General features: G+C 35.4%; 1 protein-coding gene across 2 annotated transcripts; it reads right to left on the bottom strand.

Annotated features, from left to right (window-relative positions):
- Positions 1-1,921: 1,921 nt before the first annotated feature.
- Positions 1,922-12,661, bottom strand: CWC25 (CWC25 spliceosome associated protein homolog). 2 transcript variants are annotated; one of them, XM_039368741.1, is made up of 10 exons: positions 12,528-12,661; positions 11,316-11,488; positions 9,126-9,362; positions 8,555-8,624; positions 6,009-6,121; positions 5,684-5,738; positions 5,260-5,414; positions 4,656-4,739; positions 3,862-4,026; positions 1,922-2,252 (listed from the first exon to the last, which is right to left on the bottom strand). In XM_039368741.1, the coding sequence occupies exons 1-10, from the start codon at positions 12,543-12,545 to the stop codon at positions 2,138-2,140; spliced, it is 1,185 nt and encodes a 394-aa protein (XP_039224675.1). In that variant the 5' UTR covers positions 12,546-12,661; the 3' UTR covers positions 1,922-2,137. The 2 variants fall into 2 exon arrangements, with proteins under 2 accessions (XP_039224675.1, XP_039224676.1); XM_039368742.1 differs by having other exon boundaries at positions 2,112-2,252; positions 3,862-4,023.
- Positions 12,662-14,421: the final 1,760 nt, after the last annotated feature.

The following is a 14,421-nucleotide window of genomic DNA, read 5'->3' as shown; positions in this document are numbered from 1 at the left end:
CAACAAATCAAAGTTGGAAGATACGTTTCAAGATTTGGGAACTCTATCTGATGTTTTGTTTTTTTCGTTTTAAGAAATAGGTTTATACTATAAGATTGACCTGAATCTAATGCAGGCATAAATGGCATAAACTTTTTATCAGCTTTGGCTGATGCAGGAGGTTCATTTTTATGAATGAGAGTTTATTTTGATGAGTTATGTACTAGTAGTCTCATACAGGGACTACTGCAAAATATTCCTTGTGTGGCAGCCTTTAAACTTAAGTTTGCAAACCACAACTGATCTAGAATTGTTTCTATGAGTGATGAATGGGAACGTCATAGGTCTTACATTAGTCTCACACTAAAGCAACTTTGCTGGTTGCCCAGATCAAGCTGCTTGCAACTGTGTCTTAAAAGTTGCAGGGCTTAGGCCCACGATTCTTTTAGGCTGTCTACTCCATTCAATATTGCACTTAGTCATTAAAGATGCATCTTTTGCAAATCCTCCCAAAGTTGTTGTTGTTAACGATTTGTTGTTGATAAACAACCCATCCAACTTTTTCCAGAGTGTTCATATTATCAATAAATTGCTATTTAAATTTAAACAAATCATTTCCTTATTACAGTTTAGAACAGAGTTCCTCAAACTTTCTGGCTTTGCAGATTTGGGGGGGGGGGAGAGAAGGGATGGTTCTGTGTGATTGGTGGGTAAATATGCACACGTGTGCATTTCAACTCTCATGAACAGTGGTCACATGTGCACACACTCACCCACTGCTCATGCAAGTGGAGATGAGTGTGCATGCATGTTCCTGCGGCTTGGTTTTGAACGGCTCAAGGCCATAGTAACTTGCAAGGTACAGTAAATGTAAAATGCAGAATGTAAAAATTCTATATACACTTCTAAATATTTTTAAATACCACAAAAATGCTAAAAAGCTGTATAGAGATATATACATATATTAAATGCCAGCTAGATATATAAAGGTGAATATTTACATATCACAAAAGAATATATGAAAGACTGCTGTCCTAAAGTTTTGTCTGCTTCCTTTTAAGAAACTTTGCTTGTTATAGAAGCCGTTGTAGGCACAAAAGTTTCATGTTTCTAGTAAAAAATGAATTATTCTGTCCTTATAGGAGAGAGATTTTTCTCTACAGTAAGCATTGTCTTGCATCAAATAAAATGGTGTGAACAATTCTGGAGAGGAAAGAGATAAAACTGAAAAACAGAAGTATAAACCCAGTTAGCCTAGACCCAAGTATATCATACTCTTAAGAACATGAAAGGCAGAGGAATCATTATTAGACTATGAAAGCTTCTGTAATAATTTTTCTCTTTGTAATATCACTAAAAGTAACTTGTTCTGATTCCATATTTCCTTTCAGTGGTAAGAGGAGCAAAACTCTTATAACCCTTTATAGCACTACATTATAAAATATAATGGAAGTATCACTGCTTTAGAGAGGAAGGCGGTGCAGAGTGGTGAGAGTGGCTGAAAAGATCACTGGGAGTTCCCTCCCTCCCATCCAGGACATAGCACAGAAGCACTGCTTGAGCAGGGTCTGTAAGATTATCTGGGACACTACACACCCTCTTCACAACCTGTTTTCCTTGTTACCTTCTGGGAGGAGGCTTCGTGGTATCCGTAGCGGATCATCCAGATTCAGCCATAGTTTCATCCCATACAGCATTAATCTCAAGCTTCCTCCTTCCGTTAATATATTCAAGATGGACAGTATTTAATATTAATTTGCTACGTATATGTAGGGATGTGGGTCTATACATGTTGTTCATAGTATGTTTAGGTGTGCGTCATGTATGTGTTTCACTTTGAGAGCGGGCAACTAAATTTCATTTTTGATGTGTGCCGTTATGCCCACAGTAAAAAAAAATGACAATAAAGCTTATCTTATTTCTATAAAAGAAAAGGCAGAGATTTCTAACAAATTGGTCTATAAGGATATCTCAAGTTGTACGTATTTAAAATACCTTAATTTGAAAACATTGTAATGGAATATCACAGTGAACTCTCTTGTGCTATCCAGACAAAGGAAAAAAATAACCTGGCCCATGAAAATTTCCTGAATGGTCCTCAGGAAAAAAACAAAAAACCCCAAATCCTTAGTGGCCAGTGATAGGACACAAAATAATTTCATCGATGCATGAAGTTTTTTTCTAGGGCTGCTGGTGTCCTTTGGATAGAGTGGATGTTTCTCTTCACCCTGTCTTCAAGAGACGAAGTGGATGCACTCTCCAATTTTATATTACTGCAAGTTAAAGAAATAAAGGAGGGTGTTAAGAATTAGAAAAGCATTCATTTTGTCCTTTATAACATTTTTCACTAGAAAAAAGATGACGCCCCAAAAAAACACAAGAAAAAAAGGACAAATTAACCAAGTTATTAAAAAAAACTGTTTAAATGTCCTTCTGCATAATATGTGTGCGTATGTGTGTGTAGGGGAGAAACAATACAAAGTATGAAATCTCTCAAGTCTAGAAAGGAAAATCTATCTTGTTTTCACTCTTTTCTGTAGTCATTAACTCATACATGATTTTTTGCATCACTCTTTACACATAAAAAAGCTTTCCTCTTATTCATGCTCCAACACCGGAAGTTTTTAAGAAGAGATTGGACAGCCATTTGTCTGAAATGGTGTAGGGTTTCCTGCCTGAGCAGAGGGTTGGACTAGATGACCTCCGAGGTCCCTTCCAACTTTATTACTATTACTAAGATAATTCTATGCCTCTGTACTTTTTCCCTCATACCCAGATTTTTACCTAATCCTTAGCAAGATCATATTATCCTAAAGTAGTTTACAAACACTATTATAGTTCCTGCTCTAATATGTTTAGATTCCAATTCATACACAAGTAGCCCATTATGGAAAAGGCTGAGGAAATTATTGGAATTGTGCAAAGTATTTAAAAGGGGTTCTACTGAAAGTGAAGCATCCCTCCCCAAATTGTTAAAAAAAACCCACCCTTTGGAAAGTTCACAGAACTGCTTTGAAGGCTCCATCCAGGCTCCACATTTGCCACTTTACTGGCTGTTCCAGCAGAAGCACTGTCTACATGTATATACAGGTAGTCCTCGACTTACAACAGTTCATTTAGTGACCATTAGAAGTTTCAACAGCATTGAAAAAAGTGACTTTCAACAGTTTTTCTCACGACCACTGCAGTATCCCCATGGTCGTATGATCAAAATTCAGACACTTGGCAAGTGACTTATATTTATGATGGTTGCAGTGTTCTAGGGTTATGTGATTCCCTTTTGTGACCTGACAAGCAGGAAGTCAGATTTACTTAACAGCTATGTTACTAGCTGAACAATTGTAACGATTCACTTAATAACTATGGCAAGAAAGGTTGTAAAATGGAGCAAAACTCATTTAACAAATGTCTCGCTTAGCAATGGAAATGTTGGGCTCAATTGTGGTCATAACATGAAGACTACCTGTAGTCAGAGAAACTAGATCACTGTTTCTAAGCCTTAGCAACTTTACGATATGTGGACTTCAATTCCCAGATTCCTGGCCAGTATACTTGAAAGGGAATTTGGGAATTGAAATCCACGTATCTTAAAGTTGTTGAGTTGAGGCTGAGAAACAGTGAACGAAAGTATGAAACTTCCAAATGTGTTTGTCTTAAAAATTAAGGAAAACATTTCCTTCTTATATCTAATACCTTGGAAGGTGAAACAATCATTCATCACAAAAAGACTATCAAACTGAGTTATGGGATACTGCTGCTTTATATCAAGTGTAATGATCATCTAAGTGTTTTAATGAAGACTGAACCAGGACCTTCTGTATTCAATGTATGCTGTTCCAATTAAGCTATGGCTCTTCTCTAATTTTAGAAGAGGTCACTCACTGTATAAACTTCCCATTGGACTGGCAAAGTTTTTCTAGCGCTTGCTCTCTTTCTTCTTCTTTTCTATGTTTGTTCACATTGTTTTTTCTTTCTTCTTCTCGCCATTTGGCATTCTCCATCATTTCCTTCCGTCTTTTCTCCAGCTCTTCTGCAGATAATTTTCTGCTTAAAATAAATTAATATGATTTTAGACAGCATAGTAGTGGCTTTTCAAATGATAATAATCATCATCAACTTACGGAGTAACCTTTCTCTTGGCTATTGTACGCAGAGGAAATAGGGCTCTCTAGAACTATGATTAAGTGATTACTTAATAGCCAGAGTAGTAATTAAGCTAGGAATAAGGGCTTAAGTCAAGCTAGAAAGGACCATACATTCTTTACACTTCTGCACCATATGAATCTTTAACAAATTTATACGTTAAATTTGATGTAATTGCTGACTGCATCCAGTGCATCAAAAGTATTTAAAGCTTTCCAAAGTGCTTGGAAATCAACAGGAAGCAAGTGCAGAGATTGAGGCTCAGTAGTATCCTTAGTAATGTAGATCATTCACCCATCAAATTGGAGGAGATCTTATAAAGTTGGACATTTGGGGTCTTTAAATAATGGGCAATAATGATAATGGTTTTTAAAAATAAGAGAAAGTTGCTGAATCTCATTATTTTTATAAACCTTTTCATTTAATTGCCAAGTATTAGAGCATGCATTTTTTTCAAAATATTCTGCCTACGATACATTATACAGTTATGTCATAACATATTAAAAATACACCAATACCATGCCCATCCATACCTCAAAGTCTGTGGTCTTCGATGTTGGTGTTCCTTATGAAAATTCTTGTATTTTGTTTTTGCCTTTTGTTCCATACCATTGTCCCTGCAATTCAAAAATTTTCTTTCCATGAAAATAATAATTCATTATTAATAATTCTTTAGTTTAAGCTGTTCTGTTACTAATTCTTTATCTTATACTATCAGGACGCATAATGTCTTTCAACTCAATGGCTGCACTTGCCTTCTGAATGAGCAAGAGGAGCAAAATCCCAAATCATGATGGGGGGGGGGAATTCAAATATTAATTGTCATTAATTTTGAACAATGAATATAATTACTCCATATAGTCTGAAAACATTTACATTGCAACATTAAAAATGAATAGAGGCCAGAATAATGATCTTTCAAGTATTCTCAGTCCTCAAGTCCTTTTATCTTACTGGATGTAAGGACTGAGAATACTTGAAAGATCATTATTCTGGTGTCTATTCATTGTAATTTTTAATGTGGCAATGCAAATTTATGTATGCAAAAACTATCTAATTTAAGATTTGAATAATTCCAAAGCACTAAGATAACCTCTATGATAGAAAAGGAGGATTGGTTGCCCAATTTTTGCTTACAGTTTACTGTCTCTAGGTGATCTTGATCTCTTATGCCTGCTTGAGTCATGATTTGTGTTCTTGTTCACATGCCTTTCAGGAAAATGGCTTTGTTGTTCTGATCCTAAACTCTGTTGGAGTTTATGAGACATCCTTTCATGGCCACTATCACGAACCTAGCATTATGAGAAAATGCCATTTTCTTAAAGAGTTTAAACATGGAAAAATATTGCTTTATTAGAGAATAAGTATTGCTATATTCAACTGACTGCACCTAAGTGTCCCAAACTGTGACTGTAAAGATATTGGCAGTTAATCTACACTAGTAAGGAATTCAATGATAATAGTTAAGTTCACATACTTCACAACTTGAGTCAAACTGGCCCCAATAAATAGCATCTCCATTTTATATTGTATAGCAAATACTACAGAACACAGTACGTACTTGCAATCCATATCCTGATTTTTGGGGATGAAGATATTCTATTTTCTCCCGTGACCTAAAGCAAAAGAAAATTAAATTCTAACAATTCATGAGTGTGATAGGTCTAAATTCCCTGTTATTTTAACTTTGAATGGTGGCTGAATGAGTGGTTATTAACCAGAGACTACATGTACCACCTTTAAAACACCAAAAGTCCCCTTTACATAGTAGCATGTATTTGTATGGGGACGGAGTTCCAGTCTTTTCTCTGCAATTATGAACAGTAGTCAAACCCAGCCTCTAAAATAGGCTAAATTAATAAATTTATACTGTGTACAAATCATACTTAGTTTTAATCTCTTCATCTTCACCACTACCGGAGTTATGGTGCCTATGTTTCTTGTGCTTCTTCTTCTTCTCTTTCTTTTTTTTCTTCTTCTTCTCCAAACTGCTTTGTAACTGGATCATTTAAAAAGGGAAGTATTAGTTTCATAATAATCACCAGAGTTTACAATATGGTCCTAATTCCTATTGGGCCAACAGGTACTTAATACAATTTTGAGAACATTCAGTAAAATTTCCATAGTTGACCACCTCCTTACATTGACCATCTCCATAACTTGACCTAATTTTCAGAGACCAGGTGTACTGTACAGTATATGTACACCATAGAAAACCACCTCTGTAAGTTGCATCTTGACTACCTGTGCACACAGTATTAATTTACTCTCTATAACTTGACTAGTTGAGTGCAGTCTGCATCAAGAGCAAGCAAACTGAAATGTAGAATTGGTAGCAATGAATTTCTTTCAAAAAGAATATCAAAGAATACAATATTTTTTGTTTTGATTCGATAGTAAAGTTGATGACATCTCTAACACTGACAAGTATGGACTCTTTTCCAAGGCGATGCCTGACAGGAGCCTCATTATGACAAATGTAAGAGTGGAAAACTTTCTAAAGAATGTTTCACAGTTCTGCTGTGTGCTAGCTTAACCGGAGAGAAGCTAAAACCTTTGGTGATTCATAAATCGGCAAAGCCATGCTCAGTCAAAACCTGTAGCCCAAAGACCTTCCCTTCACCTGGAAATCTAACAAATCTGCATGGATGACTGGTGTCCTGTTTGAGAAGTGGATAAGTGGTATTGACCAAGAAATGAAGAAGAAATGATCCATTCTCCTTCTAATGAACAATTGTCGTAGCCATCCCTAAGTGATTCATCTTATAAATGTGAAAGTAAAATTTTGCCTCCAAATACTACATCAAAAATTCAACCTCTCAACCAAGGCGTAATCAAAACATTCAAAATGCACTACCAAGCCCAGCTTCTGCAATGGGCCATTGCTAAAACACAAACATATGATCCGTCTGCAGAAGCAAAATCCTAAAAGAAAATGATGTCAGTTATTTGATAATTCAGTTAAAGTCATTTGCTGTGGAAAAATGCCCAGGTATGCTGAGTGGTATAGCCAGCGTTGAGAGTGCTTTCTCCGCTTATCTTCATAAAAAGAATAAGAAACAGACTAAAACATTTTTTTTAAAGAAAGAATGATCAAACCAGGAGAAAATAATACATACGTAAATGTATTGATTTTGTACAATACAGTATTGTATGAATGATTTTCCTGTGTTTTCACTATGTGTATTTCTACATGACATTCTTTAATAAAAGTTGTACAATAAAATGAGGCAGATATATATATATATATCAGTATAGTTGTTCCGTACGTTGACCACCTCTGTATGTTGACCAGTTTCGTTCAGTCCCTTGGTTGGTCAACTTTCAACTTTTACTGTATTTATTGGCATGCTTATAAAACATCTGCCATAGTAGAAGGGCCAATCACAAAACACCTTCCTCAATATTCTTATATTATCTCAGAAAACTTTATCTTATTTTTCAATTTTTTTTCTGATACTTTTCATGAAGATGTCGATGAAATTTTAGTTGCCATAAGAAGACTGAAGTTTTATAGCATATATTCTACATTAATTATATTTGGAATACTTTCATATCTTCAGTAATTAGTGTTAATTACAAATCTTAACACTAACTATAATCTTGTACAAGATTAATTGGAAAAACTACTTTCCGGTTTGTACTCATTTGTAACAATTTTTATTGTAAATACAGCAACTATTAAAAGACTATTAATTTGATTGGGCAACTGTTTAGTATTTTGTTAAGGCATTATTCCTGCACTTTATTCTCTTTCTCTCTAAACCAAGATCATCAGAGATTAAGGTAAACTTCACATTGTCTATATATCTAAACATTTTAGGCCTTGGAATTACTTTCTCTCCAGTTCAAAAAATGGTACTCTAAACCAGGGATCCCCAATCCCTGGTCCGTGGCATGCCAGAAACTGGGCCACACAAACAAGCGAAGCCCCATTCATGGAATGCAGGCAGCATGTGAAACCACACCCCCTCTAGTCCGCAGAAAAACCTCTTTCCACAGAACTGGTCCCTGGTGCCCAAAAGGCTGGGGGCCTCTGCTTTAAACTCCCAACTCTGCCCATGATAATTTGTTATTGATAAGTAATACCTATCTTAAGTGTATTTTTAAATACGTTTATCCATCTTTTTATATACCACTGAGGTGGCAAACATACCTAATACTCCTGCCTCTTCCTATTTTCTCTATAACAAGAACCTTGTGAGGTGAGTTGGACTGAAAGAGAATGGCTGGTCCAAAGTCAGGCAGCTAGTTTTCTGTGCCCAAGACAGAACTAGAACTCAGTCTTCTTATTTCTCTGCCAACACCTTAACAATTACATCAAACTGGAAAAAAGCCCCAGTAAATTTTGCTCAATATATGTAAGATTGTCATCATGGAATTCAACAGCATTCTGTTGTATACATTCATAGAGCATTCAGCATTAACATACCAGTTCTTTGATTTTCTTCATTTTTACAGGATTGTTCAAAACATCACGTTTCTTCTCTTCCTCCCTCTTCCTATACAGACAAAATAATATTAATGTATTAAGTAATTTCAGGTGAAATTTTCAGATATTCTATTTCAGTAGTATAATTTGTGATTAGAGGGTGATACCTATGGTCTTCCAAGAATTAATGGTTTCTATCTTCTATCAAAACTTAGTTGGCTTTGTTTATTTTGTTTTTACTGATTATAATTGGATTTAGAATTATCTTGTATAAGACCAGTGACCACAAAGGTTTCCTAATACACAGATATAGTTATAGTATCCAAAGAGTCATAATTTCCCAATACCCAATCTATAGAATTAGCATCTCTGATCAAATTTTGCACAAAAACGTAAAAGAAAAGCACTGTAGACATTAATGGGAATAATTCAGGTTTTTACAATGTTAATACTATAGATATTTCAATGCTTTCATTTTATAAATCATCCTGACCATCACCATTCATTTATTATATATTTTATTTATATACTTTCTGACTCTTTCTTTCACACTGAAAGCAATCCTAATTACCTTATCATAAAAAGAGGATCTTCCCGAATCTTGCTAGCTATATCCAAGGCAGAATTGGCACCTGTGGAGGCAAAGATAGAGCCTGGCAGAAGGCCAGTTTCAGAAGAACAACCTGCCTCCTTGTCCTCTGCTGTCTCAAAGACATACTTGTCAACTGGACGCCCCATAAGGTATTCATCTCTGTTCACCATGCCACCTGGTCCTTGGTACATCCATTCCAACTTCTCATCTTTTTTTCTAATTTATTTGGAAGAAAATATATACCATTAAAACTTTCAAGTCAACTCAGTCAGAAGAGAAGATGATGCAAAAAAAAAAAAGGGATGACTATAATAGGCAAGCAGTCTTAGAGCAGAATATTTAACATGTTTGGGGGGCTGAGGTTACAAAGAGGATGAGAACACATTACACATATGGATAAGTCCAGAGCTTGGGATGAGTTGGGGAATGCTAAATGCAAGAAATAAAAACTTTGAACTCCTGGATTGGAGAAAATAAACGATGATACTTATCAAGATGATTATTTTCCAGGGCTGATAGAAGGGAAATACAATTGCTAGAGGAAGGGATACATTTTAATTTTTTTTTACATTCCAATGATCTCATCATTTTTATCAAGGAAAATGTAATATTAATTAAAATACATTTTTCTGAACTGAATTGAAAAAAGCTTTATCAAGAAGCATTAGATTTCCAAATGAGAAATTTGTTTCCTTAATTTCTTTCTATCCACTTAATTCTTGAATTAAAAATGCATTTCACATATACAGAACAGTATCACCTTTAATTACTTTACATTCTAGAATTCCAGTCTAGAAGATGTTATGCTAAGGTCACTTGCAGACCAGAGTATTATGCACAGATCTCTCTCTCTCTCTCACACACACAGACATGTATGTATATGTATATGTATGTGTCTATATGTATATAAAAATTACATAAACTAAGTATGTCCAACAGGAAACACTACTTGTCGTGTATTTATTTTGGTACTCTTAATGTTAGCTGAGGTGTCCTTTCAGTTTTAGCTATAACAATTATGTAACCAATATAGTTGCACAAAAAGCTTAATAGATCCAAAAAGGACACATAGTAAATAGAAAGAGAGCCAAGTCATCAAAGAAGGGTACAGATAGCTAGCTCATAGGTACAAAAATAGTAGTAGGAAAGCTAAAGCTCAAAATGAACTGAGATAAGTGAAAGCTGCTAAAAATGGGTTTCTTTAAGGAAGACATAATTGATATTTTGGCTGCTCAATAATGGAAAAATATTAAGAGGTAACAATGAAAAGGCAAAGCTATTCTATACTCAGTCATCTATAATGGGAAGATAAATGTTCCATCAGGCAATTGTGAGAAGCAGAACTGACCCTGCAGGAACAAATTCTATTAAATTTTAATTAGTTAAATATTCAGATCTAAATGAACTCAATTTTGGGATGATTTGGCTTTCAATTATATTTTCACTAAAAAAATCCTAGGGAACTGGTGAAGTGCTAAGTATCTACAAGATAGGGAGTGGTTTTAAATCTGAAGCAGGTAATGGTAACTTGTAAGTGTCCCAAAGATGCTTTTTCAGGAGGCAATTGGACTTCCTTGTTTTACTCTGAAGACATTTTGCTTCTCATCCAAGAAGCTTCTTCAGATCTGACTAGATGGAGAATGAGCCCATTTGGAGATTATCTATGTCCTCAGGGTCACCTGAGTAGTGCAAATGTGTGTGGAGGAACAGAGCAGAAAAGAAAGTCCAGTTGCTTCTTGAAAAAGCACTTTGGGACAACCATAACCTGGATGACTGAGCATCTCCATAGACATTTAAGTAGTAAGTGCTGGAAAACAAATAGCAAAAGTTAGTATGGAAATATCAAAAACACAGATCTTGGAATTGAATAGCTTTTGTTAAGCATTATGAGAATGCTGAAGACATAGTACTTTATTTCAACAAAACTCTTGACAAAGACAGATTCTCACTGAACATTCAAAGTAAATAAAGTAAATCCAATTCAACAATAGAATCAATTATCCAAAGATGTGATGGTTTTCTCTTCACTACAATTCTTTAAAATAGAGGCTACACAATCTCTGTCAGGGATACTGTAATATAAATTAGTGTAGATAATTGATAGCTTAAATAGTTCTTTCTTATTCCACAATTCTATGGTTGCAAACCAGTAAATCCAAGTCAACATACTTGATAGCGCCTACATCTTCTGCATAACGCTGCATTTCTTCTCGTGCTCGCTCTTCATGCAATTCTCGTTGTAGCTCTTCAATTTTCTTCCGTTCAGCTTCATGCTTTTGTTCCGCTTTCCAAACTTTTTCCACATTACGGAGGGTTTGTGGGTGCCAGCTTTTTTTAAGATTCTATAGAGAAGATTAAAACATTTATCTTGATTTAATCTGAAAATTTCCTTTACAAAAGCTATACATATTAAAAAATATCAACCATAAAAATATCTGAATGCAAATCTCAGTGAACTAAAATTAAATACATAGAAATGTGAGTGCCATATTTATATTGCTATTCAAATAGTTTCCTCATTTTATAGTTTACAGTCATTTTTCTATAACAGAATGGCAGCTAACCACTCCACAACACATACATTTTGCTTCAACGGTCAATTTCAGATTATTGATTTAATAAGCCCAATTAGCACATTACAAATTTTAGACTGTGGGGCTATTCATGTCCTCCATTCCAAATGAAGTTTCCATAGTCTGTTAATTTGTACATTAAGAACATGTTGGAGGTCCTATCCTCACCAATTAGATTCACACATTATAGAAAGTCGTATTTTTCTTTAAAATGGTTGAATATACTATTTGAATACTAACTGGGCTCACAATATACAATAAACCATGGCTTTTAAACAATAGCTAAAATATCATAACCTGCTAAAGCAAAGTAACCAGATTATACATTGGTGATATGTGAAACAATAGCTAAGATATCACATCTTAATAAACTAGACAAACTAGATTATGACTTAGTGATAAGTGACTTAGGTTGCTATAAAAAAGCTCTTTACCTCTAGCAAGTGCTTAAATTAAAGAAGATATGCTGCTGCCCTTACCCCATTTCTTCTGAACTGCTTTCCATAATTCTATTCCAACCGAGACTTTCCCCCATTCTAGCGCAAGTCTCTCCACCCTTAAAAACGTCCTTACATTTCAATTATATAATTATAAAATTATGTATTATATAATATAGTATATAATTATATGAAATATCCCTGTATTTTCATCCAAATGTGTACATAGCAAGTGAACCCCGGATGGAGATAAGAAATGAGCTCTTAGTTTCGATTAACTCAAATCCAAGGCAATTCGGACTGTCCCATTCTCGATCCCTTCCTCCCCTCCTTCTACCTCGGCTTTTCTCCATCCCCTCCTTTTTTCTCACCAGATCGCCTCCCCCCATGGCGACAGCACAGTCTTCTTTGGAGCAGCCACTACGCAGCTCCCCTCCACTTCGGCTGTTGAGCTTAGACCGGCGTAGAGTGACGACGCAACGTTTTATACTATCTCAAACGTCGCTCCTCCCAAAGCGGAAGTAATGGATTTAAAAACACTTAGATACATATAAAGCTTCCTCTGTTGATTTTGCAGTGTTTTTTTCTCTTGTGGGGAAAATTGATAGTATTAATTATAATAAATGATCCTGATATGTCAGATTGCAACACACCATCCCAAGCTCAACTATCAGACTCACGCGATGATATGAATAGTAATATAATATTTGGAAGGAGGCAGGCTATGGAAGATTGTGTGCTTTTTTCACACAAGATTGTGTGCTTCTCATTTATGTTGCCTTTGTACAATCTGTAAGCGTGTGGGAGGAAATCTCTTACATTTGCTCCCATCTTTAAATCAGTTCAATTGCTGTGATATTTCAGTCTATCCAGAAACTACTTTGAACTACCTCTCCTATCAATTAGCCAGTAGTTCAGCCACTAAGTTTGGGAAAGTGTGAAGAAAATTAATTCTCACAGGAATGGCAGCATGATAGCAAAACAGACATGTGAAAGGATTAATCAAATACACATAGTCCTCGATTTACTATATAGTTCATTTAGTGACTGTTCAAACTTATGTAAAAAAGATGTTGAGACTCTAGAAAAAGTACAGAGAAGAGCAACAAAGATGATTAGGGGATTGGAGGCTAAAGCATATAAGTATGGAACTGGGTATGTCTAGTTTAATGAAGAGAAGGATGAGGGGGGACATGATAGCAGTTTTCCAATATCTCAGGGGCTGCCACAAAGAAGAGGGAGTCAAGCTATTTTCCAAGGCGCCTGAAGGCAGGACAAGAAGCAGCGGGTGGAAACTAAGCAAGGAGAGAAGCAACCTAGAAATAAGGAGAAACTTCCTGACAGTCAATTAACCAGTGGAACAACCTGCCTCCAGAAGCGGTGAATGCTCCAACACTGGAAGTTTTTAAGAAGAGACTGGACAGCCACTTGTCAGAAATGGTATAGGGTTTCCTGCCTGAGCAGGGGGACTAGATGACCTCCAAGGTCCCTTCCAACTTCACTACTACTACTACTATTACTACTACTACTACTACTAACAATGGCGTGGAAAAAAGTAACTTACAATTACAACCTTTGCAGCATCCTCATAATTATATGATCAAAATTCAGAAGCTTGGCAACAGGTCCATACTTATGACCATTGCTGTTGAAGGGATTTTATTGTGCTTATGATTTTAGTATGTTTAAGTTTGACATTAGCATTTATTTTATATATAGTAACCATTTTATATTGATACTTATAGTGTTATCATGTAATCATTGTTTTGTTATTTTGCAATCATTATTTTGTAGTTAATTGCTTGATCAGATGCTCTCTCTCTCTCTCTCTCTCTCTCTCTCTCTCTCTCTCTCTCTCTCTCTCTCTCCATATAAGCAATCACCTATGCCTAAAGCATGAAGCCCTTACTTTTCCTATATATATATATATATATATATATATATATATATATATATATATATATATATATATATTGGAAAAGTAAGGGCTTCATGCTTTAGGCATAGGTGATTGCTTATATGAAAAGAGCACAGTAAGGGGAGGGGAAAAAAGGAGTTACGGATGGAGCCTGGGTTGCTGTGTATGAGACATCATCTAAGAATTGTTTTTTTGTGCCATCTTATGCCTGATACCAAGACCTGATCTTTTTGTTCTGGAAAGGTATAAAAGGTGGAAGACATCTTTTCTGCTTGCTTGCCTTCATTCCTCTACCAGCCACGAAGAGGAATCAGGCAGCCCCTCTCTGTTTTGATCAAAATAAAGTT

The sequence above is a fragment of the Crotalus tigris genome, unplaced genomic scaffold (genome assembly GCF_016545835.1).
Source record: "Crotalus tigris isolate CLP2741 ecotype Arizona unplaced genomic scaffold, ASM1654583v1 scf7180000020929.304458, whole genome shotgun sequence".
NCBI classification, from domain to species: domain Eukaryota; kingdom Metazoa; phylum Chordata; class Lepidosauria; order Squamata; family Viperidae; genus Crotalus; species Crotalus tigris.
This window is presented reverse-complemented; position numbering and strand designations above follow the sequence as displayed.

Excerpts from the sequence above, each read along its gene's own strand:
- CWC25 (XM_039368741.1), bottom strand. Across the intron at positions 5,739-6,008 it reads GATGAAGAGATTAAAACTAA|GTCACGGGAGAAAATAGAAT; the intron begins GTATGATTTGTA and ends CTTTTGCTTTAG. Across the intron at positions 5,415-5,683 it reads AATCAGGATATGGATTGCAA|GTTCGTGATAGTGGCCATGA; the intron begins GTACGTACTGTG and ends TCATAATGCTAG.